Source organism: Gigantopelta aegis, chromosome 4 (genome assembly GCF_016097555.1).
Source record: "Gigantopelta aegis isolate Gae_Host chromosome 4, Gae_host_genome, whole genome shotgun sequence".
Classification (NCBI taxonomy): domain Eukaryota; kingdom Metazoa; phylum Mollusca; class Gastropoda; order Neomphalida; family Peltospiridae; genus Gigantopelta; species Gigantopelta aegis.
In genome coordinates, this window is record NC_054702.1 from 89,729,057 (window position 1) to 89,751,796 (window position 22,740).

General features: G+C 35.9%; 3 protein-coding genes across 4 annotated transcripts in view; 2 read left to right on the forward strand and 1 right to left on the reverse strand.

Annotated features, from left to right (window-relative positions):
- The window catches only part of LOC121371366 (zinc finger protein 235-like), a 61,555-nt gene extending 42,277 nt beyond the window's left edge, over positions 1 to 19,278 (reverse strand). Inside the window, exon 1 of one of the 2 annotated variants that reach the window (XM_041497201.1) lies at positions 18,958 to 19,074. The gene's annotated coding sequence lies outside the window, so the exon portion shown is untranslated. Of the gene's footprint in view, positions 1 to 18,957 lie in introns of both variants that reach the window. The other variant, XM_041497198.1, reaches the window with a different exon arrangement.
- Positions 5,174 to 17,688, forward strand: LOC121371371 (dnaJ-like protein 60). Its single transcript, XM_041497204.1, has 7 exons — positions 5,174 to 5,306; positions 10,158 to 10,253; positions 10,647 to 10,740; positions 11,719 to 11,915; positions 13,188 to 13,358; positions 14,879 to 14,963; positions 16,366 to 17,688. The coding sequence occupies exons 2-6, from the start codon at positions 10,177 to 10,179 to the stop codon at positions 14,940 to 14,942; spliced, it is 603 nt and encodes a 200-aa protein (XP_041353138.1). The 5' UTR covers positions 5,174 to 5,306; positions 10,158 to 10,176; the 3' UTR covers positions 14,943 to 14,963; positions 16,366 to 17,688.
- LOC121371368 lies at positions 5,318 to 10,098 on the forward strand. Its single transcript, XM_041497202.1, has 6 exons — positions 5,318 to 7,323; positions 7,452 to 7,584; positions 7,724 to 7,894; positions 8,041 to 8,229; positions 8,338 to 8,609; positions 8,817 to 10,098. The coding sequence occupies exons 1-5, from the start codon at positions 6,923 to 6,925 to the stop codon at positions 8,548 to 8,550; spliced, it is 1,107 nt and encodes a 368-aa protein (XP_041353136.1). The 5' UTR covers positions 5,318 to 6,922; the 3' UTR covers positions 8,551 to 8,609; positions 8,817 to 10,098.
- Positions 19,279 to 22,740: the final 3,462 nt, after the last annotated feature.

Here is a 22,740-nt window from a genome sequence, read left to right on the forward strand (position 1 = left end):
ACACATTTTATTTACGGTTATATGGTGTCAGACATATGGGTACGGTCCACACAGATATTGAGAGGAAACCTGCTGTCGCCACTTCATGGGCTACTCTTTTCGATTAGCAGCAAGGGATATTTTATATGCACCATCCCACAGACAGGGTAGTACATACCATAGCCTTTGATATGCCAGTCGTGGTGCACTGGCTGGAATGAGAAATAGCCTGATGGCGATTGCGAAGACCAATTACGTGTATTAGAATTAATAAAGTACTCTAGATGATTTCATGTACATTTTGTCTAACTCAACAAAATGATACATCAGTCTCAAGATTCGTTCTGAACAAGTGAATCTTGTTTCTTTTTCTAAAATGGTAGTTTTTATTTGAAAATATAATGTGTGTGCACTAATCACGATCATGAATATGTATTACAAGTTCAAAATTTATACTGCGGTAAAAACACCCAATTTCTGGGGCTTACAAATAAAACTTTTAAAAGCACCTCTAACAATTGTCATGAATTGAAGACATCACAATAATAATTAAACAACACTATTAACAGGCCTCAATGTTTATTTCTATGAACTATCCTCATTAAATCGAAAACTGTACTACTAACAGAAAATGGCTGCTGCATGTCAGTTGTCAGGCTATTAATTTAATAATATTAATGTTTGCATTGTTCAATTTAGTAATGAAATGTATAAAACGGTCACTATATAATTACTAGTTGTTCTTGTTATTTTTTAAAACAAACACCTGCCACAACATTTTTACATAATTCCATCATCTAAACTGGAGGAACAATTACAGTTAACATTTGATTATAGATGTCTATAATCAATCATCGCATCAATAGAGCCAAACTGATCAATTACCATTATATGACTTTTAACAAAATTAATCAGACCAATCTTGTGCTTAACAGAATTGACTGAAATACATAATCTGGTTTAGAAGTCCTGTTTTTCAATCACAAATCTTATTTAATACTTATATTTAGGTATGCATTGAGCTGGTTTTAACAAGATGGTATCTAGTTTGTTTTGTATAACAACACCACTAGAGCACATTGATTATTAATCATCGGCTATTGGATGTCAAACATATGGTAATTTTGACATATAGTCTTAGAGATGAAACTACCTACCATTTTTCCATTAGTAGCAAGGGATCTTTTATATGCACCATCCCACAGACAGGATAGCACATACCACAGCCTTTGATAAACCAGTTGTGGTGCACTGACTGGAACGAGAAATAGCCCAATAGGTTCACTTACGGGGATCGATCACAGACCGACTGCGCATCAAGCAAGTACTTTACCACTGGGCTACATCTCACCCCTGATGGTATCTAGAATGCAATGTAAACTTTCAAGGAAACATTTTGTTCAGTATTGTATCACAATTCGCTAAGCATGTTTCAGAGATTGCTACATAATTAAAAACATTAAACAGTAGTTGCTAATCAATTTTCAGTTGACTAGCAATATTGTTAATCAAGATTTTGAAAAGTATAATGATACATTGTACTGTGCCAAAAATAATTGTTACGTTTTTTAAAATGTATATTTTACTATGCGTTCAAAATGTCCTCTATAAACAAATATCTTGTCAGGTTAATGGTTGAAATATGCAGGGTTTTTTTTAAATTGCCCCAAATAAAATCTATAGTTCTGTTTTTGAATTAGGAGGGGTTTTGAGAACTAAAGACTGAACCACAATGTTAACAACTATGTACGATAAATTATTCTCCTACCTTTAATTACCATTAGATTTTACCCACATTTTGTACAGACAGCAGAAGTCTTGAAAAAACGCCATTATAATGACACAGATTCCACACATATTAGATGACCCCTCTTGAAGAGTATTCCATAAAAAAAGTAAAATGGCAGATAGCTAACAACTGTATGCTTTTTATCCTAGGTCTTAGCAAAGTCGAGATTGTTGACATTTTTATCATCTACTATGTGGAATTTGTGTCGTCGGTATGTTTTTTTCACAATTTCTGTCTGAATGTGACTAAAATCTATCAATTAAAGGTAGGCAAATAATCTATTATAGTTGTTAAAGGGATAATAAACTCAAACACGAGCCTTATGTGTTGGAAAGATGCATACCCGGACCACTAACACATGAAATGAAAAATGCAAAATTTTAGAGTTAATGAAAAAACATGATTTTTCTTTTGTTTTTGTTGCGTCCAGAATTCTAGCTTGGGGCGAAGTGACATCAGCTCCGACCAATTCCTGTATGCACAGTGTAAACAAACGCAGTCATTTACGACAAGGCGCTTCACTTTCATCAACCTGACTTGTAAAACAACATAAATGACTTGATAATATAATAAACTATTTAACTAAATATATTTCAATTTGCATTAATAGAACTAAATGCGGTTATAGTTCTCTCTTTAAAAATCCAAAGAAAAAATGCATATTATTAGGCCTATTGGTAGGGTACGTTGGAGAGCAAATATATGACCACTCACAATCATACCCAAGTGATAATTTTCTCCTTTTTTTTGACTACGTAACTGGTCAGTTTTGTGAATTTAGATGGGAAAGTCTACTTAAAAAGGGTAATACAGAACTATTTACAGTAATAAAGCATGACGGCTGATAATGTCCATTACCATTTTAGAAAGAAAGAAAGAAATGTTTTATTTAACGACACACTCAACACATTTTATTTACGGTTATATGGCGTCAGACATATGGTTAAGGACCACACAGATTTTGAGAGGAAACCCGCTGTCGCCACTACATGGGCTACTCTTCCGATTAGCAGCAAGGGATCTTTTATTTGCACTTCCCACAGGCAGGATAACACAAACCATGGTCTTTGTTGAACCAGTTATGGATCACTGGTCAGTGCAAGTGGTTTACACCTACCCATTGAGCCTTGCGGAGCACTCACTCAGGGTTTGGAGTCGGTATCTGGATTTAAAATCCCTTGCCTCGACTGGGATCTGAACCCAGTACCTACCAGCCTTTAGACCGATGGCCTACGGTACCACGACACCACCGAGGCCGGTCATACCATTTTAGGGGTGGCCGGTTATCCCACAATACCCTATAATCTTAAAACAGGCACATATTTTCTTGTGTCTAGACACCAGTGCTATCAACTCTCACACATTCGGCATGAGACTCACACAAATGAACGTCGTGTCACGCTCTTATGCCAGTACATGATTTTCTCATGCATTTTAAACATTATAATAAAAAATGTATACATATATATTTTTTGTTGTTCATTCGATCTTGACAACCGACAAACAAGACTGCGACTGCCGGCCGGTCCGGCTAAGCATCATAAGGCATTAAAATCATATAATAGGCGTCCACGTTGTTTATTAGTCAGATTCTCGAACCGTGACCAATTGTCAGCACGCTTATTTCCCGCGCCGGTTTATTCGGATTCACAATGTCAGACAATATCTCACTCCTTGCTAAAGTTCCAACTTGATAGCTCTGATACACCGTGACTGCTGATGTTCCAAATATACACCTGCCAATCAGGAATCACAGGTACAGACCACGGAAAGAAAAGTAAAGTTTGTTTTATTTAACGACGCCGCTAGAGCACATTGATTTTTTATCTTATCATCGGCTATTGGACGTCAAACATATGGTCATTCTGACACTGTTTTTAGAGGAAACCCGCTGTCGCCACATAGGCTACTCTTTTTACGACAGGCAGCAAGGGATCTTTTATTTGCGCTTCCCACAGGCAGGATAGCACAAACCATGGCCTTTGTTGAACCAGTTATGGATCACTGGTCGGTGCAAGTGGTTTACACCTACCCATTGAGCCTTGCGGAGCACTCACTCAGGGTTTGGAGTCGGTATCTCGATTAAAAATCCCATGCCTCGACTGGGATCCGAACCCAGTACCTACCAGCCTGTAGACCGATGGCCTGCCACGACGCCACCGAGGCCGGTACGGAAAAAAAAAAAAAAAAAAAAAAAGACCAATTAACTAAGAAAACACTCTGATTAATTATCATTTCAGTATGTGGGATAATATATGGACAAAACATAATAGTTATTTTGACACTGACAATGGTGGTTTATTTTGTATTGAAAAATAATATATACTTATTGCTGGCTTACTGGAATGGATATTATTACAGAAAATTACGATGCATCTGCAAAAATCAGGTACGTTTGTTTAGAACTTCAGTTCTAAGACTAATTCCTGACAAGACAGGTTAAGTATTACATAACCACCGGCTTGCCACTGGGACGGTACAGTTATATATAAAAGCCATCACGTTTAACCATTTTATTAATTTAAAACAACGTTATACTTCTTAATTTTAAGCAATAATGTGCATTATATAACATTAAATATGCATACCAGTCCAAAAGCCTTGCATGAGCATTCCTTTAACAATGTGGTTCAGACTTTAGCAATACAATGTAACCTAGTTCACCAAGGTAAACATCTACGGTCCGTTTTTTAACATTTTGACATTTATTGGACCTGCAGCACAGCAATAAACATCACAATAATAAATATCATGCCGGAGACGTTTATCTTGATGAACTAAATGTAACCATGATTTTGAATTAAGGATGGGGAGGGCAGTGATCATTCATTATGATTAAATCATTATGAATTTAATATGTTGTAAACGAAGAATAAATAACTGATATCCAATAGCCGATGATTAATTAATCAATCATGTGCTCCAGAGGTGTCGTTAAACAAACCAAACTTTTAACTTTAAATGACGAATGGGCATCTCTATCCGTGGTCTACTTGAGCTTCTGTGTACAGAGCTTGCAGCGTCTTAAATTCACATTGATTACAATTACAAATTGTGGATCTTTCTTCTCTTCAGGTTAACTGAGAAATTACATTATTTCCTCGTTTTGTGACAACTTGAACTTCGCCTTCAAATTGCGCCCAACGCGCTATTAATATATAACGTATTTTACGTTTTGGTAAAATATAGTATGCTAAGTTTAAGGTTATTTATTAAATAAAGTTTTATATTATTAAAGTTTTAAAAAAATCTGAAAATAATGGAGCCATTCTTACTTTATAAATCTTTTAGAAGATGAAAAACACAACAAACGCCACAAATGAGTCTTAAAACGACTGGTGCATTGTTGTTACTTGTTGGCTACTGTAAAAAGATAGTTGTCTAAAGCGTAACAAAAGGGGATTCTAGCCACTGAAAAACGAAAGTCGACTGCTAGGACAGGACAAGTGACAACGATATATTTATATTTTTGATGTCATATTGTTAGTCAGTGTGGATTTAGTTGCCACATAATGTAATTTCGATGGTCAGATAAAAGGTAACATAAAGTTTAAATACATACAGTATTTCAGCTTCAAATGAGTTTACTAAAAAAATAAAAAGTAAAACAAAACAAACCAAGGGCAGATAACTCGTTATAAAGTTAAGTTTGTGTGGTCACATTTCACGTTTAGTTTACTTACAATGAGTGGATCGACTGTCATACGTATAATTTATACATCTCAAGTACCTGGTTGACAAATTAACTTGAACAGATGTGAAATGTAACTGCCAGATCTGTTAAAATTATTACCAAGCAATGTGTCGTTGATCGGCTTGCAGTGAACTCGTATGGAAAACTTACTTGTATGGGGGGAAATGCAGTGAACTCGTATGGAAATCCACACGTGAACTCATATGGAAGACTTATAGGGAAAATGCATATATCCAATACTTGTGTGTAATTTTTATGCAGAGGTCGACAAACCCTCTAGCCTGACGTATGTGGCTAGTGGTTTTTAAGTTCAGGCTAGTGAGAAACGCAAAACATGCATGCATGCATTGTTTACGGTTTCTGTCGCAGGAAATAAGTCTAATGACATGCATGATTTGATTGGTTGGGTAAGTCACGTGGTAGTTAATCTCGCACAATGTTTTAGGCTAAGAAACTCTAATTATATTTGTACTAAATATTTATATCTATATATATATTAAATTATATTTTTCAATATGTCTCTTACTCTGTTACATCACGAAATGTATTTATATTTCTATACTCATATCTATAATGTATTATCATGTATGTATATTGTTAATATACACATATGTTTATAATGTAATAATAATATCATGTACTGTATTTGTATTTATATTCATATATGTACCAAGCAATGTATTTATATTATTATTATCCTTCTGTAAACCATCTTGTAATAAAGTTCGGTTCTTTTCTGTTCTGTTTTATTTACCTAAAGCAATGTATTTATATTATTATTATCCTCCTGTAAACCATCTTGTAATAAAGTTCGGTTCTTTTCTGTTCTGTTTTATTTACCTATTGTTTTCTAATTGAATGGCCTATTTCGTGTAGGGGTTTGGTTAATGCTTTTCAGCTGCCGATACCTTTTTCGTTCATCAATTAACAATGGATTACACATCGCTGTTATATTCTTTTGATATCAGGATGATGCCCCTGTATCACTTCTCCCTAAACTAATCTGTTTACTTGTTAAATTGACACCTATGCCTCAGCGGCGGATCAGAGTAATTTAACATAACAATTCAATGCTTAAAACGTCGCTCCAAAATCCACCCAGTTAACTTCACTCGGAACCATGGCAGACTCACCTTGTGTGGTTTGTCACCGACCAGTAACAAGATGACATCACGCCGTGGAATGCGACTCTTGCCAACAATGGACACATAGGACATGTGACACAGGTAATACTTTATTAATTTTTTAATTATTCTATCTTTTTTTCAATAAATAATTTTTTAATTGCACGAAGAATGCTAAAAAACCTACTCCTAAAACTTGAAAATTAAATAATTATTTGTATAACTTGAAAATTAAACAACGCTATATAACGCTATATAATTATTTATATATTATTATAATTTTTATTCCCTACATATGTTTATTCGGCATTTTTACAACAACCTTTCTTGTTAATTATGTGTATTACTTATTTTGTAGGAATAGACTTGAAGACCTACAGAAAGTTGATGCGAGATGAGATCGAATTCACGTTCTTTTGTAGTGCGTTTGTGGATTCACAGACGTCTCCCACTGATGTGCCAGCGTCACCACCATCGCCACCACGTCTGATCTGCCGCCGTGCAGTCGCTTCCCCAGAGCCGGTTGTCCCAGACTCGCCACCATCGCCCCTGGATGTTCCTGCCATGTCACCATGTCTGATCCGTCGCCGTGCAGTCGCTTCCCCAGAGCCGGTGGTCCCAGACTCACCACCATCGCCCATGTCGCCTCGCCACCGACATGCAGATTCCACGGGCAACGAGTCATCATTCAACTTGACAGCCGGCAGCATTGAGATGCCCGAGGATGTCCACGAGAAGTTAGTACTGTTATTGTTAAAAAACATTTATGATATACCAACAGTGAAAGACTGAGTTTTCTCACTCATGACATGAACGTTATTTGTTATGTTTATTATTATTATATTATTATATATATATATTGCAGTTCCATCCAGGATCCGTCACCAATGGAGGTGCCACTAGGACCTCAGGAGATGGCGTTCAGGATTATAGAGAAGGGGACACAGAGAGGCAAACCGCTTCTTGTGGACAGTCGGGGATATACATACACCATTCAGGTAAATTTAAGAAATATTATATTAGATTATACTCGACATCTTGCTCGTTATAGACGATTGTTATGAAAATCATTTGAGCGTACTACTGGTGTTTTTTTATTATTAGCAATGGGTATTAATGTTTGTTTTGTTTACACAGGATGGCAGGAAGGCTCCCGCTCTGGTCTACTGGTGGTGTTCGGTTCGATCATCAAACAACAGATGCCGAGCTACAGTAGCCCAGAGGAATGATACTTTTCAGATTGGAAGACACCAGCACAACCACCAGCTGACCGTCGGACTGTTCACAAAGAAGAACATCGCAATGAGGGTATACAGATTATTTCTTTCTAAAAGTTTCACAAGATGAAGATATTTTAGTTTACATTTTTATTTTGAGCTTGTTTTGTTGTCTACTAAATATCCTCGCTGTGAAGGAAATCTTTAAAATATTAACACATTCCTCTTTATTTTCAGTTAAGAGAAGTTTCCCGCGAAGGAGACTTCTACCGGTCGTCACATTCCATGGCGGAGCAAATCTACATGGAGGAATCCAAGCCCGACGAACTCTGCCCAACCCTTGTCCCACTACTGACCGCCGCACGGACTGTGAATCACCATCGACAGAAGTTGCGTCCCAAGAAGCCAAAGGACCTTACGTTTGAGGTAAAATGTAATGTTGACTAATAGCAACACTTTGTTACTAGATTCGCCTTATCTTACATATATTATCTTTATCTTATGTATATTACATGCGTTTTCGTAATTCTTCAGTTAGAGCCTAGAGCCATTCCAGAAGACTTCTTTCGAGAAGACATCAAGACAGGACGTGGCAGTCGACATCTGGTGTTTGCCACACAGGAGCAACTGAGGACGCTGACCACCGCCAAGACCTGGTTTGTGGACTCTACGTTCCGGGTAGTCTCGAAGCCGTTCACACAGCTGCTGTCGATTCACGCCTTCTTGACGTCGGGGGGGGGAAGATGAAGCAGGTGCCACTATTGTTCACGCTGATGTCCAGCTGTCAGACAGATGACTACATCGCGGTAATGTTTTTTTTTTTTTAAATTTCAATATGAAGTATTATATGAGAACACATGTTTACACCTAAATGTTTTATATATATATATAAGTGATTATGATCGAAAACAGTATTATCAGTATTATAATACACATGTACCACCACAGCTTACCAAATGTACTATTTTTTAAAGTTTTATTTCTGTAACATATGTTTAACTGTTGTTCTTCAGGTGTTCGAGGCTGTCCAGAACCTTCTTGAAGAAGACCTCTCATTGGAACGGATGACGACCGACTTTGAGGTGGCAACATGGAAGGGGTTTCGAGCCGCTATACACCTTAATACGTTTCTTGAAGGCGGAGGCCGACCTGCTGCCCATGCAGTCGAGACTACTAACAGACGGGCAGTTGGATCGGCGGCAAACGCCAGCACAGAAGAAGAAAGCGAAGAAGTACTTCGAGCTATGGGACAATTATACGGAAGGCGATCTGTCCCCAAGCCAGCTTCTGCGTGAAGTCGCAAAGATGAACGGACCCGTATGCCAGTGATGTGCACCATGCATCAATAGTCTAGTACAATATTAATTACTAAAATATGCCTTTTATATATTTTGCCATTCATTTATTAAAGCAAGCACATAAATTACATTAATGTTTATTTCAATTAATTTTTGTGTATTTTTAATGAGCAAGTGCCCCAAAAGTGTTTGGTGTACCATGCCTTGCCTAATTTCTAGGGAAATCACTAAAATATGTCTGTCATGCGTAGTGTGTTTATCATTGCTTCTTATTATTTATTATTCATTGGATGCTTGTTACAGAATAAATTAAACATGATTGAACATACTTGTTTTCTATTGATTTGGAATTACATGAAAATACACGAAACCATACGGGGTGGATACTCTTGACGTCACATGTCAGTCGGGGGAATATGTGCCCACACGCCTATGCACGGAACGAAAATAGGTGACCACGGGTAACACGAAAATAGGTGTCTGCCGTTGACGCACAAACTGCGGTTGACACGCTAATGATGGTGACATAAATAAGAAGCATGTATACAAAACAATTGTCATGTAAAAATACACATATTCAAAGTATATCTACATATCCATACATCCCCATACGAGTTCACCGTTATTTCTTACATACGAGTTTGTTTTCCATACGAGTTTTTTGTCCATACGAGTAAGTTTTCCATACGAGTTCACCACACCCCCATTGATCACTTGGTGTCACCAACAATTTCAGTGGTACTCTTCATTTTTTACTCAAATGTCTAGGCTCTGTCTGTCCATGATAGAGGTCGCTTGTTAGTGAGAAATATGTCAGTATATTGGAGCTCTGCACCTGGTCTGTTGAGTTAATGTTTGTTTTGTTTAACAACACTACTAGAACACATTGATATATTAATCATCAGCTATTGGATGTCAAACATTTGGTCATTTTTTATTAATCATGGTCACGTTGGTGATATTTGTAATTATGAATTGAATAATTTAATTTATAAATATGTTTTATATATAAAAAAAAGAAGATTCTGTCATAGTATGTATTTTTCAAAATTTTAGGTACATTTTAATAGCAGTTATGCCGTTTTCTCGTCTATTCACTGAGCATATTGACCAAGAACAAGAGAAACATCATCAGTACTTCCAACAAACTAGGTAAATTGTTTCCATCATGTTGTGTATTTTCATATCATATGTAAGTTGATTTAAACTTTTTGAAATTAAAACTGGATTCAGACATAATGCATAGTTAATACGTAGTTAAATTCTTCCTAATGTTGCACATTTGATTAATCTTGTAAATATAATAATATGTTTAAAAAAAAAATGAATGACAACTTACAGTAAGTCAAACAGTTTGGACAGGACAAATCAGTGTAAGTGTAGTTGGATTAAAAAATGTAACAACAAATGTATTCGATTATGAAAGCTTAACAGTAACAATAAATTTTGAATCCCCAATGACATTTTATGACTTTTTTGTCACCTCATTATATATAAAAAATTCTGTAAATTTATATACTTTTTTATATATTTTTCACATTTTAGATGTTGTTCTCGTACTCATTATGAAGTTCTTGGTGTAGATAAGAGTGCTACAGGAAAAGAAATCAGACAGTCCTTCATTAAGCTTTCAAAGAAGGTACTGTACAATATGCCAGTACTTTCATTTCATTTTAACTTGATTTTTGTGCTATGTTCAGTTAATGTTTTTAAGCACAATGCCCTCAGCTTTTTAGGCTGTCTGTCCATGACAGGAGTTAATGTTTAGTTGTTTGTGGTTAGTAAAAGCTATTAATTTTTTTTTTTTAACACCACCACTAGAACACATTGATTTATTAATCATCATCTATTGGATATCAACCATTTGGTGATTTTTGACATACAGTCTTAGAGAGGAAACCCACTATTAAAAATTTTCCATTAGTAGAAAATGATCTTTTTTATGCACCATCTCCACAGATAAGATAGCACATACCACAACCTTTGATATACCCGTCATGCTGCCCATGTTGGAACAAGAAATAGCCTAATGGACCCAACAAAGGCGATTGAAACTAGACAGATGTGCATCAGACAAGCACTTTATCACTGGACTACATCTCGCTCCACGATTAGTGAGAGAGAAGTGGATGCAGTGGCTTTGAATCTTCCCACTGAAGTGTTAAAACTCATTTGGGAGCCTGTACTGGGATATGAACCCAGGCCTCCCTGTGAGAAGCAAGCATTTGCTTACGCTTGCCTCATATTCACCCAACAATTCAAAAGTCAATGACCTAACCACAACATCACTGAGACCACTACTAGTGTGACACAATTTGTTTGTATACTAGGGCAACTACAGAAGAACTGAATTATCATTTCTTTACAATATAAATATAAGGATAGCTACTTAAATATCTACCTCATTTTTCTTTGTGATAACTTCACTTAAAACATAAGTGCAAGCTTGTTTAAAAAAATGTAAAATAACACAATAGCGAAAAGAGATAATTGAAAATCACCAATTGTGAAATTGATACAAATACATGTACTTATATTTATAATCACTACTCTAAATTTGTGATGCGAAAAGGTATAAATTACAATCATATTTTTAAATCAATTTTAAAAATTTCAGTTACACCCAGATATCAACAAGGACCCTAAAAATCATGACAAATTTATCAAAATAAATGAAGCATACTCTACTCTGATAAAGCCATCAGAGAGAATGGATTACGACAGAACTCTTGCATCCGAAGTGTGGGCTAAACAGCATGAGGGATCACACACCTCCAGCTCTTCAAGCCGTTCAGGATATGAATATGAAGCTGGGTAAATATTTTTATGGCATCTGTATCAGAAAACAGGACTTGGAGAATGAACCCAGTCACAAATCTAATATTTTTGGTGCTTGAAATTAACGACAGCACTGATGGCAATTGCTTTTGTTGAGAGATAAATTGCTGTAGGTCGGGAGTGTCACTGACAGTACTTTTCTGCTACTAGTTAAAAATTACTGCTGTTGATAATTGTCCTCAACAATGGCAAACTGTATATACCTGATATATATTATTTACTAGTATTTAACATTTATGTTTATTAAATATTTCTACATGCAGCGAAATAACCTTTCAGTCATGTTGCTTTGTTGCAAAAGTCACTTTAAAAAAATCAATGCCATGCTCAAAATGTCCATTGGTGGGTCATTTCACCCATGGCAGTGTTTTCAAAATATTGCCGTAGGGGACAAGTTCTTAAGTTTGAACACTAATTTTTTAATTGGTTTGGGATAGTGCTGTAACTTTAATGTTATATAGTTTGGTGAAGTTGATCAACAAGACTTCTCACCTTATCAAAGGCAAAATCAATTACTTGACTAAAAATAAGAGGGGTTTGGGTGTTTAGGCCACAGCCTAAATCTGTGCCTGTAACCAACATTTAGTTTATAAAACTAAACAAAAAAAGCATATATTATTCTGAAAACCTATAACAAAATGAATCATTTATAATTGTGTTAAAAATTTTAAAACATATTCGAGATATCACAGTACTAAGCATATTGGTAATGATTTTTCAAAGATCCTTTAACAATAGTTTTATAAAGCTAATCATTTTACAATTTGTTTATATGTGGCTACATGTGTAGATATGGGCTGTTTTATATTATTATACCAGGCCATAGGATTTCAAATTTCATAGGAAACACTTTTTCGGTTCCGTGCCTTGTGATCATTAAAAAATAATTATATATATATTATTTTTGTTGAATAGTCGTACTCCATATAATAATGATGAGAAAAAAATTTCAGTTCTATAATTTTACCGAAAAGTTACTAGAAACAATCGTTACCATGAAATCTGAGAGCCTGTATACATTAGTTGACAGGCTTGTTTATGTACTCCATTACTTTTTGTATAATAATAATACACTGCATTTTATTTTACAAAATGTTTTGTGCTCATGTCATTCCAAAAATTATTATTCTTTTAAGTGTAGTTTTAAATAGAATATATGTTTGTTTAGTTATTGATAAATATTTTTGACATTTTGTGTAATTTTTATAATATAATGTTTAATTTTCCTAATATATTGTTTAATTTTAGATCTGATGAAGGACAGTTCTACTATGATGAAACATTGTGGCACTGGAAAAACCAAGCAGCAGCTGACAAACATGGCTTCAGGGGCGCAAACAGGATTTCCAATGGCAAGATTGTTCTCGGATGTTTCGCTTTGATCTTTTTTGGTGGAGTATTGCCCTACTACTCTTTTTAGTAAGTAATATTATTTTAACAATTTCATAACTTTATTTAGCTGTTCTGTGGTATCATATCTGTACATATTGTGTGTACATTACCATGCATAAGTCGATTCCAAATTTTGGAGTTTTAAGAGCAAATGAACTCGGTCAACCCCCCTGTCTCTCTCTCCACCTCCACTCTCTCTCTCTCTCTCTCTCTCTCTCTCTCTCTCTCTCTCTCTCTCTCTCTCTCTCTCCATCTGTCTTCATCTCCAGAGGATCCTAGTTTAAAATGTGCTGAGGTGTCATTAAATAAATATTCCTTTTTTCCCCCATCAATCTCATTTGTTTTCCATTATCCATAAATTATTATTTGAAAAAGAAGACTGGTTCCATCCAGTGCTCCATAATTATCAAGGGCTGTGTGTGGTATGTACTATTCTGTCTGTGGACCACACAATAATGCATATACTGTAGATCTTGAAATTAATGAGATCATAATATTAATGCAAAAAAATGCAACCTTGTGTTATTTGCATTAATTATATCACACATCTATTTCTGTTTTGTCTTTGTGTCCCACGTTATTAAAACAAAACAAACAAAGATTAAAATTCTAATATATAACAAAACTTGAAAACAATTCATTGTAGGAGAGTCTGACTAATTGTCGAATAGTCCAGCAAGTTATGTGTCACACTCTTTTAAAACAAACACAAATTAAAATTCTAATAAATTTATAAACAACTGGAGCACAATTCATCGTATATGAGATACACTAATTGTCCAATAGTCCAGCAAGATGCCAAAAACCTGTGACGATTGCAGGGTCTTTGGCGATCCTGTAAAAAGCGGACACGATTCATTGCGTGTGAATGGGTTTTAGCACGCTAATCCTGAGGTCGACCGTTTCTTTGATTTCACTGCTCAAGTTCACTGCAACTTAGTCGGCATACCACTGGGTGAATTGTTCTTTCGTTATGACTTTGATATAGGTCTACATTCTTAGGAAGATACAGTTGTAATGATACATATATGCTAATGTTTAACCAGATTTATGTGACTGTACACACTAGGTACTGGAATGCTGCAAAAATATGCTTTGAGTTGATCTCACCAAACACACTTGGGACTAAACAGGTTAATAGATGTGTACACAGACATGGTAGTGAGTTGATCTCATTGAAGACACCTATAATTCGGATTTAACCAAAAAGTACACAGACGTGTGTTGCCAGGAAAGTAATATTTTAAAGGCAGGCCACTCACATTAATTTCATGTCACATTTTAGTCTGCCCACCGTCACTCATATTAATTTAGGGATGCGTTAATTTCAGGATCTACAGTATATAGTTGGTGTTTAAGTGATATTAAATGTCATGAATAAACATAATTCCTTCCTTTTTTTGATCTATCACATTCATCTCTTTTGTAATTTTTTTTAAAGAAGACAAGCACACTAAAGGTTGTGACAATTAATAATAATTGTTTCACCGATTTCATTTTGCTTCTTTATTTTACTGATTTCATTTTGCTTGATTATATTTTTTCAGCAAAACTAGAACTAAACGTTTAGAAAATGTGGATGACATACCAGATGTTTGCAAAATACCATAGCTTGGCCAGGGCATCTGCTAAGTAAGAATACACTCTTAATTTGATTCAAATATGTTTAAAGCAACCCCTGCAATTAAGTAAAGATCCATGGCAAAAAACATGCCATTGAAGGTGGGGGAGGGTGGGTGGGGGGGGGGGGGGGGGAATCAAATATAGTTCACAACAAAAAAGTGCCACAGAGAATTAAAAACACAGCAGCAATCTGCACAGTATTGCTGATTGCTGTGGGCAATTGCAAGGGTTGGTTAAAAGAACTGTGCAGTAATTTCAAATTTGCAAAGCCAAAAGTGACTTTCACTTGAAGGAGGTGACATTTAAGTTGAAGTCTGTTTTGTTTGACTTCACTAGAGCACTTTGTTTTAGCCAAGTGCTGCACTGACTGAGCTAGATCCCAACCTAGATTTCAACCGGTGACATTTATAAGCATTGAGTGACTATTTAATATGAATCCATGGGCACCATAAACTGTTGGTCTGTTCACATGTCAGTCATCCAACTTTAAATAGCAAATTTGAGGTTTAGGCCTTGGTACCCTAAATATTTTCCTAAACAGTAGCATGGAGAGTTCTGTACAACCCACCTGTTACTCCTACAAAAATCAATGTCATATCGTGGGAAAAAAAAAGAAAAAAAAGTTGATGCGCAAGCATCAAAATCAATGCGTGCGCTGACCAGAGACCAGAAATCTATTTTGTTTGGCCTTACAGGTACTTTATTAGTTGCATCGTTATCCTTCTGTCTGTGTGTCCATCCATCTGTCTGTCTCACATATAGTTTTCCGGATGTTTTTTTTTTTCACAACACCTTGAAATATTGAGCTGAAATTTTTTGTATAGCTTGATTATGTACTGTTAAAAACTGAGTTTGACTTTTATGCCCATTTATCCATTTCTAACAGAGTTATGGCCCTTAAATTTTAGGAGATATGAAAATTTGTTTTCTGGCCTATCTCAAGATATTGAGCGAATTTCTTTGTCTATAGCTTTATTATGTACAGTTACAGATCAGTATGCAAATTATATTAAATTCACAAGAATTGTAAGGTGATCTCATAAGACAGGTGGGTGCTTAGAAGAGATGGCCAGATTAGCAGGTTTGACTATAAATTTTACAATGTTTATGGTGATATTCATTTATTATAATTGATTAATGTAAAAACGTTATAATGGTTTTCAAAATGTATTAAAAGGCAGTTTATTACCCTGCATTAAAGGCATACTTACAAATAATTAGTGCATTTAATTAATTAATTAATCACTGCAAGTTAAAGCTGTGAAGAGATAAAGCTTTGGGAATGGCATTGACCACCTGATCATGCCATAGGTGTTCACTTGAATCAAGTGGTCTGTTGTGTTACTTGACATTCGTTTGTACTACAGTAGACTGGCAATTACCAATAATGTTCTGTTGATTGTTTTTTCAGGTTGTCTAGATAGCTTGCTGTGGGTGTGATGACTTCAGTAAATTTTATATATGCTTATCTCAAACGTATAACATGGACAGGAGGTTCCAACAGAAAATCATTGTATTATGTAAGGGATATATGTTAGGGTGTAACGAATACACATGGTGGCGAATATGATATATATCACGAATATGAGGTAACGAATATGTATTCATGTTTTTTTGTTTCTGACAGAAGCAAAATCAAGGTGCCAGTCCAATGTGTTAAATAAAAAAAAGGATTGGTCTATGCACTTGATCAACTAGAAAACCGGTCCAGACATTATCAAAACAATCGATTCGGTATTGCGTTTTGTTTAGTGTGAATTAGAAACATAAATTGTACAGTTAGCATTACATATATATGTTTGTGTATTCGGTTCAGCTAGTGACGAATACAAATGCATCTACTGTGTAGATTGCTGTTCGGTGCACCAAATATTCAAGTATATTGTTACACTCCTAGTATATGTAACACTTAAATTTCTGCAAGACAGTTCCTGGCAGCTATTCAGTTCAGTGATGGGATCATGTTAGTGAACATGAGTGTTTAATAAGCTGGACTTGACCTTTAATATGCCAAAAACTGAATCTGTGAATTCAGTAAGGATCCACATATTTTACATTTTACATATTATAATGTTAATGGGATAAACATTCTGACTGTGTTTAAGAACAACCCAATGCCTGTTTGTAAAAGTGGTTATCATGTTTTGATTATGGTGTCACTTAGAACTTACAGAAATTTTGAAAACATGCTTTCTTATAAAATGTGATACTGTGGATGTGAGCCAGTGTTGAATTCACTGATTCATTTGCTAAAGGAAATACAACCCCTTGAAAGTACATCTATTAAAGAGAATGGTATTATAATTAAAGTGTTCTTGGTATGAACATATTTTGCAACTTATATAGATAGATATTTAAATGTACAATTTGTTTATTATTGTAGGAAGTGTTGAGGTTATTATTTTCATTTTATCATTTATTACTGAAATAATTTTGTTCAGTCATTATTAATGTAGTCAGTGTTTTTGTTATACCAGTTAAGTATGATGTGAATTATGTTTTATAATTTAGTTTGACTAATTATAAATACATGCATAATTAACAGGCGGTCATTATGTAACAGTACAAATGAGGTTTTTTTTTATAATACCCAAACACGTTACAGTATGTATGTGTATATATATTTTATAATACCTAAACAGCTCTTTTAAAGAGTAATATTTTAACTAGAATTTGGTATATACACAGTATCAATTGTATAAATGGATTGATCCGGTGAGTTAATAGTAGCAAAGCTGCAGTGATTTGTTTTGTTTATTAGTTTAGTGTTTAATAACTCACTCATTCATTACTCACCCCCCTCTCTCTCTCTCTCTCTCTCTCTCTCTCTCTCTCTCTCTCTCTCTCTCTCTCTGTCTCCAAGGTACATGTACTCCAAATTGTGTGTGTGTGTGTGTTGGGGAGGGGGACTCTAGACTAGGAGCAAACTTTCTAGGGGGATTCATGTCATGCTCCCCTGAATTTTTTTAAGAAGAAAATTTGCTTTGAAACATTACAAAAAAAGTTTGTTTTGTTTAACAACACCACTAGAGCACATTGATTATTAATCATTAATATTAATCATCAGCTATTGGATGTCAAAAACCTGCTACATTTTTCCATTAGTATCAAGGGATCTTTTATATGCACCATCCCACAGATAGGATAGTACATACATTACAGAAGGACTAATCCCAAACCCCACATGCCTGCTCACACCTTTTTTACTGGGTGAAAATGGTGTGTGTGTGTTAGCATATTAACTTATTAATCCCTACCGGTCCAACCAGAGGGGACTATAGGTTTTATTTCTGTCTGTCTGTCAGTCCATCCGTCTGTCCCACATATAGTTTCCATATGTTTTGTTATAGGCCTACCGATTCAGTTATTGTTCAATGTGAAATATTCAAAATTTACTTTTGTCAGTTATTAATATGTGCACGCTTTACCCAAGAGGTTTCCCATGGAGTACAAATCACTCGCCTGAAGTTTGAGAGTAATTTATCACTAGCATGAATTTTCTGACTGCATTATTCAACTATCTACGTAACACGATATACTACTTATTAAGGATATTTTGTAAAAATTATTGAATTATAGCAACACGATCCTGTAGTTTGTTCGTCTAATGCACCGTCGATGTGAGATCGATCTCCGTCAATGGGAAACTTGGACTATTTCTCATTTTATTCAGTGCACCACAAATGATATATCAAAGGCATTGGAATAAAACCATCGACTTCATATTCTGCCCAGCATTGGCTCTACCCACTAATCTCAATATTGCCATTATGTTACAATGACGTCACGCAATTGTTTGAAGCTTGGAAATGAAGTTTGGCTACCCACAGCATAAACAACGATATAAGAATCGTTGGTCACGTGTTGGGATGAGAGTAACTCCATCAAATTCATATCCTACACGATATGGCGCTCAACCCACTAATCTCAATCTTGCTATTATATTATAATGAAATATGACATCACACAATTGTTAGACGCTTGGAAGTAAACGTTGGCTTACCTCAGAATAAACCGCCATTAATCGCTGGGCACTGGTTAGGACGAGAATAAAACCATCGACTTCATATTCTTCCCGGCATTACACTCTACCCACTAATCTCAATATTGCTGTTATTTTACAATGACAAATGACGTCACGCAATTGTTAGAAGCTTGGAAGCAAGTTGTGGCTACCCACAGCATAAACAACGATCTAAGAATAGACTTCATAGCCTACACAACATTGCGCTCTATCCACTAATCTCAATATTACCATTATTATATCATAATAACAAATGACGCCACGCAATTGTTAGATACCCGAAAGCAAAGTTTGGCTCCTCACAACATAAACCGCCACCCACAAATTATTGGGCACTGGTTAGAACGAGAATACAGCTATTGACTTCATATTCTGCACGGCATTGTGCAGTACCCACTAAGCTCAATATTCCCATGATACAGCGACAAATGACGACAGGCAATTGTTAGACGCTTGGAAGTGAAGTTTGGCTATCCACACCATAACAAATAAAACCTGATAGAACAGGTGAGCACTGGTTGGGGCGAGAGTAAAGCCACCAACTTCATATCCTACACGACATGGCGCTCTACCCACTAAGATCAATATTGCCATTATGTTGCAATGCTAAATGAAGGAAGGAAATGTTTTATTTAATGACGCACTCAACACATTTTATTTACGGTTATATTGCGTCGAACATATGGTTAAGGACCACACAGATATTGAGAGAAGAAACCCACTGTACCCACTTCATGAGATACTCTTTTTAGATTAGCAGCGAGGGATCTTTTATGTGCACCATCCCATAGACAGGATAGCACATACCACGGCATTTGATGTATAGCATAAACAACGATAAAGAAGTTGGAACAAGAGTAAACCCTCAACTTAATACCATACACGACATAGCATTCTACCCACTAAGCTCAATATTCCAGTGACGTCATACACTTGTTACACGCTTGGAAGGGAAGAATGACTCAAAATAGCATAAACGACATTTTACAAATTTTTGGGTACTGGCTGAGACGAGAATAACACCATGGACATCATAGCCTACACGACATGGCGTTCTACCCACTAAGCTCAATATTGCCATTAAGTTACAATAACAAATGATGTCACACAATTGTTAGACGCTTGGAAGCGCAGTTTGGATACACACACCATAACACCCCCCCCCCCCCCCCCAAAAAAAAAAAAAAAAAAAAAAACCCAACAACAAAAAACCCTGAATCGTACACTAGTTGGGACGGAAATAAAACCATCAACTTAATAGCCTACACAACATGGCGCTCTACCCACTAAGCTCAATATTACCAATTATGTTACAATAATAAATGACGTCACGCAGATGTTAGACACCCGAAAGCAAAGTTTGGCTAACCAAAGCATAAACCGCCAAGTATCGTTGGGCACTGGTGAGAACGAGAACAAAACCATCGAGTAGATGTTCTGCCCGGCAATGCGCTCTACCAACTAATCTCAATACTGCCATTATGTTACAATGACAAATGACGTCATGCAATTGTTAGAAGCATGGAAGAGAAGTTTGGCCACCCACAGCTTAAACAACTGTAGGATAGTGAAATATATATGGTGTATTATTTCTTATATCTTGAAGGTCGCGTTTTACAGATAAATAAATGAAAGCAATAAGGCATTAATTGGATCTTTTTAAGATTCCCTCTCACCAAGAGTTAATATAAATTGCTAAAGCAGCGGTTTATCTCTTTTGAGCTAACATATTTAATAAAACGGCGCCAACATATTTAATGTCAAATAAAAGCTCCCAAACTATACAGTGCAAGAAAATGTCGATAATTATGATACATCATGATATGGAACCTTATGACATCTTTGTTCTTTCTTTCTTAAGCATTATGGCAACCGTACTAACAGGAAATAAAATGATCACTTACTAATCGTTAATATACTTTCGGGAGAGAAACCAACTTTATAAAATACTATAACTATGCATTCAATCTTATAAAAATTATCAATAGCTTGATTCCTAAATAGCAAATATACTTCCTTGTAACTAAATGTAATACGATGCTTACCTTAAGATGGCTCGAGTAACTCGGTGTTGATTGCTCGGTGACCAGAGTGGAATGCCTTGTGTGAGATCCACACCAAGAACAAGGAACTTTGGCCCTTTTCCACATATGGTCATGTCACATGACCACGAAAGCTGTCCCCTCTGGCACCAGCCTTCCAAACATAATAATGTAAGCCCTTAGAGAGTGGTTGGTTGTGTTCTTTTTATAGAAAGGGAGGAACTATGCATGCAGTAAATGAAACAATGATAGTGCATTTCCACCACCATATGAAGCAGGCAAATCCCGACCTTCAAGATATAAGAAATAATACACCATATATATTTCACTATCCTACACAACGATCTAAGAATCGTTGGGCACTAGTTGGAACAAGAGTAAACCCTTCGCTTCATATCTTATACGACATGGCGTTCTACCCACTAATCTCAATATTGCCATTATGTTACAAATGACAAATGACCTCACGCAATTGTTAGACTCTTGGTAGGATAATTTGGTTCTGCTCAGAATAAACTGCCATTTAAGAATCGTTGGGCACTGGCTAGGACGTTAATAAAACCATAGACTTCATATTCTGCCTGGCCTTGCACTCTACCCACTAATCTCAATATTATTATTATGTAATAATGACAAATGACGTCATACAATTGTTAGAGACTTCGAAGCAAAGAATGGCTCAAAACAGCATAAACGACATTCTACAACTAGTTGGGGTACTGGTTGGGAGAAGAATAAAACCATCCACATCACAGCCTGCAGCATATGGCGCTGTACCAACTAAGCTCAATATTGCCGTTATTTTATAGTGACAAATGACGTCACGCAATTGTTAAAAGCTTGGTAGCGAAGTTTGGCTACTCACACCATAAAAAAAAAATCGTTGGGCACTAGTTGGGACAAAAGTAAAACCATCAACTTCATAGCCTACACGACATGGCGTTCTACTCACTAAGCTCAATATTATCATTATGTTACAATAATATATGATGTCACGCAACTGTTAGACACCTGAAAGCAAAGTCTGGCTAACCACAGCATACACCGCCATTAACAAAAAATAAAAAAACATAAAAAAAAAATCATTGGGCACTAGTTAGGAAGAGAATAAAACCATCGCCATCAAAATTTTCCATTATTTTACAATGACAATTCGCATAACGCAACTGTTATACGCTTGGAAGCAAAGCGTGGCTGCCCACAACATAAACAACGATATAATAATCGTTGTGCACTGGTTGGGAATAGAGTGAACAGTCAACTTCATATTCTACACGACATAGCGCTCTACCCACTGAGCTCAATATTTCAGTGACGTCACACAACTGTCAGACGCATGGAAGCGAAGAATGGCTCAAAATAGCATAAACGACATTTTACAAATTGTTTGGCACTGGTTGAGACGAGAATAAAACCATCGACATCACAGCCTACACGACATAGCGCACTACCCACTAAGCTCAATACTGCCATTATGTTACAATAAGAAATGACGTCATGCATTTTTAGACACCTGAAAGCAAAGGATGGCTAACCACAGCATAAACGATATAATAATCGTTGTGCACTGGTTGGGAATAGAGTAAACACTGAACTTCATATTGTACCCGACATAGCGCTCTACCCACTTAGCTCAATATTCCAGTGTCGTCATACAACTGTTACACGCTTGGAAGCGAAGAATGGCTCAAAATAGCATAAACAACATTAAAGGGACACA

Bases quoted from the DNA above. Each gene is read 5' to 3' on its own strand.
- LOC121371368 (XM_041497202.1), top strand. From the start codon at position 6,923: ATGTGTATTACTTATTTTGTAGGAATAGACTTGAAGACCTACAGAAAG. The intron at 7,324-7,451 runs GTTAGTACTGTT...TATATATTGCAG, and splicing joins CCCGAGGATGTCCACGAGAA to TTCCATCCAGGATCCGTCAC. The intron at 8,230-8,337 runs GTAAAATGTAAT...GTAATTCTTCAG, and splicing joins CAAAGGACCTTACGTTTGAG to TTAGAGCCTAGAGCCATTCC.
- LOC121371371 (XM_041497204.1), top strand. From the start codon at position 10,177: ATGCCGTTTTCTCGTCTATTCACTGAGCATATTGACCAAGAACAAGAG. The intron at 10,741-11,718 runs GTACTGTACAAT...TAAAAATTTCAG, and splicing joins TCATTAAGCTTTCAAAGAAG to TTACACCCAGATATCAACAA. The intron at 13,359-14,878 runs GTAAGTAATATT...ATATTTTTTCAG, and splicing joins TTGCCCTACTACTCTTTTTA to CAAAACTAGAACTAAACGTT.